The following is a 3,352-nucleotide window of genomic DNA, read 5'->3' on the forward strand; positions in this document are numbered from 1 at the left end:
TTCCCTTAGTTTATTCCTTTAGTTTATTCCTGTAGTTTATTCCTTTAGTTTATTCCTTTAGTTTATTCCCTTAGTTTATTCCTTTAGTTTATTCCTTTAGTTTATTCCCTTAGTTTATTCCTTTAGTTTATTCCTTTAGTTTTGTACAAAAAATATACTTTAAACTACCTCCATGGGCGTGTATCCCTTTAGTCATGTACAAAAAAAAACAATTTAATTACTTACTTTTCGGCATTTTTAAAGCGAATTAATATTGTTTTTTTTGTATATGACTAAAGGGATGCATGCCTGTTGAGGTAATATAAAGTCTATTTTAAACACAAATTTGACATCTTGAACACCGTGTTGACTATGTGTATGCTGGTCTGACGGCGTATGCTCATTCAACAGAACAACGGCAGTGTGATAATTACAGATCTAAAGGCTGATCTTTGCTCACCATTGAAGAACAGATTTCCTACTGCTGTAGATTGATTTATTTCTCTTATTGCCAATGTGGAAAACACAGGATTAAATCCTGTTAATCCTGGGAGCATCGGTGTAGTTTTAACCCATACTGATAGAGTTATGTAGTATTTGCCTTCTTCTTCTTCTTCTTCTTCTTACCTGAGGCCACTTTAAGCTCCTCCTTCAGGTCCCTCTTCTGCTGCCGCAGCGTCACCAGCGCGTTTCGGATTCCGTCCCGCTCTTTTTCCAGCTCCTCTTTTTCTCTGAGGTAACGTTTGGCGTCTTCCTCGGCTCGAGTTTTCCCATACCTTCCATAGGGGTTGGTATCTGGGTGGGAGCAAAAGGTGAGGGGGTCAGACGTGCAGAGGTTGTGGGAAAAGGACAAAACTCCTGACAATGATTTCCCTTCCTGCCTGATGAATACTCGTTTTGTTTTGTTCCTTTTTCGGGCGATAAAGTGAGATTAACACACTGGTTTCAAAGGTCTCTGAGTTTTAACTTTGTAATTAGGTGGAAACATGTAGATGATATGTGAAGATAAGATAGCAGACAATAACTCAGGGGAGAGGTCGAGAGGTGAGGCAGCACATCTAACGTGAGGGTCCAATAAATCTCCGATTACATCCTAAAACTCCTCACCATAAAAAGCGCAGAGGTATCTTTAGTGTCAAAGAAGCAGATAGATGAATTCTCAGGGAACCAAAAACACTAATCTGCTCTGCTTGTAAAGCTAATGACACAACAAGGCTTTTGGGAGGTGGTGAGTGAAAAGGGAGATTGCTGAAGGAAGATGACAGGGAACTGGCTGAGCTCTAGACGGCGCCTACAGGGAGAGAGCGATTTCTAAAGAGAAACAGAATCTGTGACTCCGAAGAGAGACGTAACTACAGCTTACTAACAGGAAACATCTGCGTTATCTCTTTTTAAACTCTCTTTATGCTCTCTGGAGCGATGCATGGAAAGTGTGGGTGAGTTTAAAGCTGACAAAACACTGCAACATCATTTCTGCGAAAGCAAAAAACAAAAACTGCACGGATCCATGTTAACCACTGGCTGGAGAAAATGCATTCAAACATATAAAAGAGCCATGAAATCAAAGTAGTTTGTGCGTTTTTGTGTTGCTGGGTTCATTAAAGACTGTTGATGTATCCCCAATTTGGCTCAAAATAACAAATGTTTTATTAATTTATTTTTATGTATATTTCACAACAAGGAGATAAAAGTAAAAATAATAAAAAATAATATCACCCAGTTCTGAATTAATGAGGCCCAACTAATGATTTAACAAAAATGAAATCGTCTGTTCTTATGGAAACTTGTAGGAAAAAATTTTTTAAATGCTTAGTCCTGTTTCTCTCATATTTCTCACATAGCTATGGGTTGAGCTTTCACTGTAACCAACTTAATCTGCTCTCTTTTATACCTCAGACATGAAAACTGGCTCATAACTTCTTCTTTGCCAGACGGCGGCACCTATGGAGCTACTTTACTGGTAGCTTCGCTAACGTGGAACGGATTTATCGATCTGTGCTTCTATGTTCCTTCTGTTTTTCTGCTCTCCAATTGAACCCCCATTCAATTTGGACAGACTGAGCCTGGTTCTGCCTTTGGCCTCTTCCTGTTTAAAGGGAGGTTTTCCTCTCCACTGTCGCTTCATGCATGCTCAGCTTGATGGATTGCTGAAGAGTCAAGAACAAAATGCAAATAAAAGTTTGCCATCTTTACATGCTAATCCAGGATAAGAAAATCCTGCATATTGTAGAAACATCACCTTAGTGATTGATTTGATACTGAAAACTTTTGTTATGTAATGGGTGGAGTGTCAGCTAACCATTATTTTGCCAAATTTTAATTTTTTTGATTATCATTCAAACTGGAAATGGTTCCTTAAAGAAGATTTTATACAGAGTCTAATCCAGGTGAAGATGAAATTTACACAAGTTCTGGATGGAACATATTGAAAGACAAAATGTTTTATTTTTTAATCTTAGATAAAATTTTTTGTATATTTCTGTTTAACATTTTGTTTTATTTGCTGCTCTGAGTCGGTCGCTCTTTCAGCTGTGACATGTTTTATAGTCTGTGTACTCCAGTTAAGAGTTCATCGATTACATTTCTACTGGAAGATTATTTCAATAATCGATCAAATTAACCGTTTCAGACCCTGAAACAGCCTTTTGCTTTTGCATATTAAGACATCAAGCTTTTTTTGGTGGATGTTTTGCTGAGATAATTTTATAATCTTTTTATTTCAATTAGATTTCCAAACTTTTTTTTCTAATGTAATATTCCTACTATTATTACTTTTATAGTTTATCAATCAGTTCATTACCGTATAACTTGGAGCTAATATGTGTTCTGATTGGTTCTAAATCATTGAGAACATCAGCTTACCTTATTTTGTTTTATAAATTTAGTTATGTTTATAACTAGTGCTTGGTAGTAATAACTGATAACCTCATTATCTAATGAGGTCAAATTATAGGGCTTTAAAATAACAGCAGGATTAGATTAATATTTAAATAGATTCAAATATGGGATGATCTCTAATATGCTGAATTAAAACCACGTTTTGAAACCAACATTTTAAACAGATATATATCTATTATTCTAATGGTCTGATGCAATGCACGAATTTTAAATGTTTAATTTTTTTTATTAGTGGAAATTCATAACAGAATTAAAGGTTTTAAAAACTCAATCTGGGTGTAACTGGTCTATATCATGTTTTTACAGGTAGAATTTAGCCATTTAATAAGATCATTATATATTGATTATTCCAGAAATCAACAGGGTTCCTACAGCCTATAGCAACTTTTTAAGACTTTTTAATGCCACTTGAAATAAAAATTTAAGGCCAAATTCACAAGAAACACAAGAAAAACCTGCTTGCAACAACTTAACC

At 35.6% G+C, this 3,352-nt stretch overlaps 1 protein-coding gene across 1 annotated transcript in view; it reads right to left on the bottom strand.

Annotated features, from left to right (window-relative positions):
• The window catches only part of LOC107086312 (actin filament-associated protein 1-like 1), a 50,023-nt gene that overhangs the window by 11,038 nt on the left and 35,633 nt on the right, over positions 1–3,352 (bottom strand). Inside the window, exon 16 of the mRNA XM_015377179.1 lies at positions 607–774. Coding sequence (XP_015232665.1) covers positions 607–774 — 168 coding nt within the window. The remainder of the gene's footprint in view (positions 1–606; positions 775–3,352) is intronic.

Source organism: Cyprinodon variegatus, unplaced genomic scaffold (assembly GCF_000732505.1).
Source record: "Cyprinodon variegatus isolate N-32 unplaced genomic scaffold, C_variegatus-1.0 Scaffold148, whole genome shotgun sequence".
NCBI classification, from domain to species: Eukaryota; Metazoa; Chordata; class Actinopteri; order Cyprinodontiformes; family Cyprinodontidae; genus Cyprinodon; species Cyprinodon variegatus.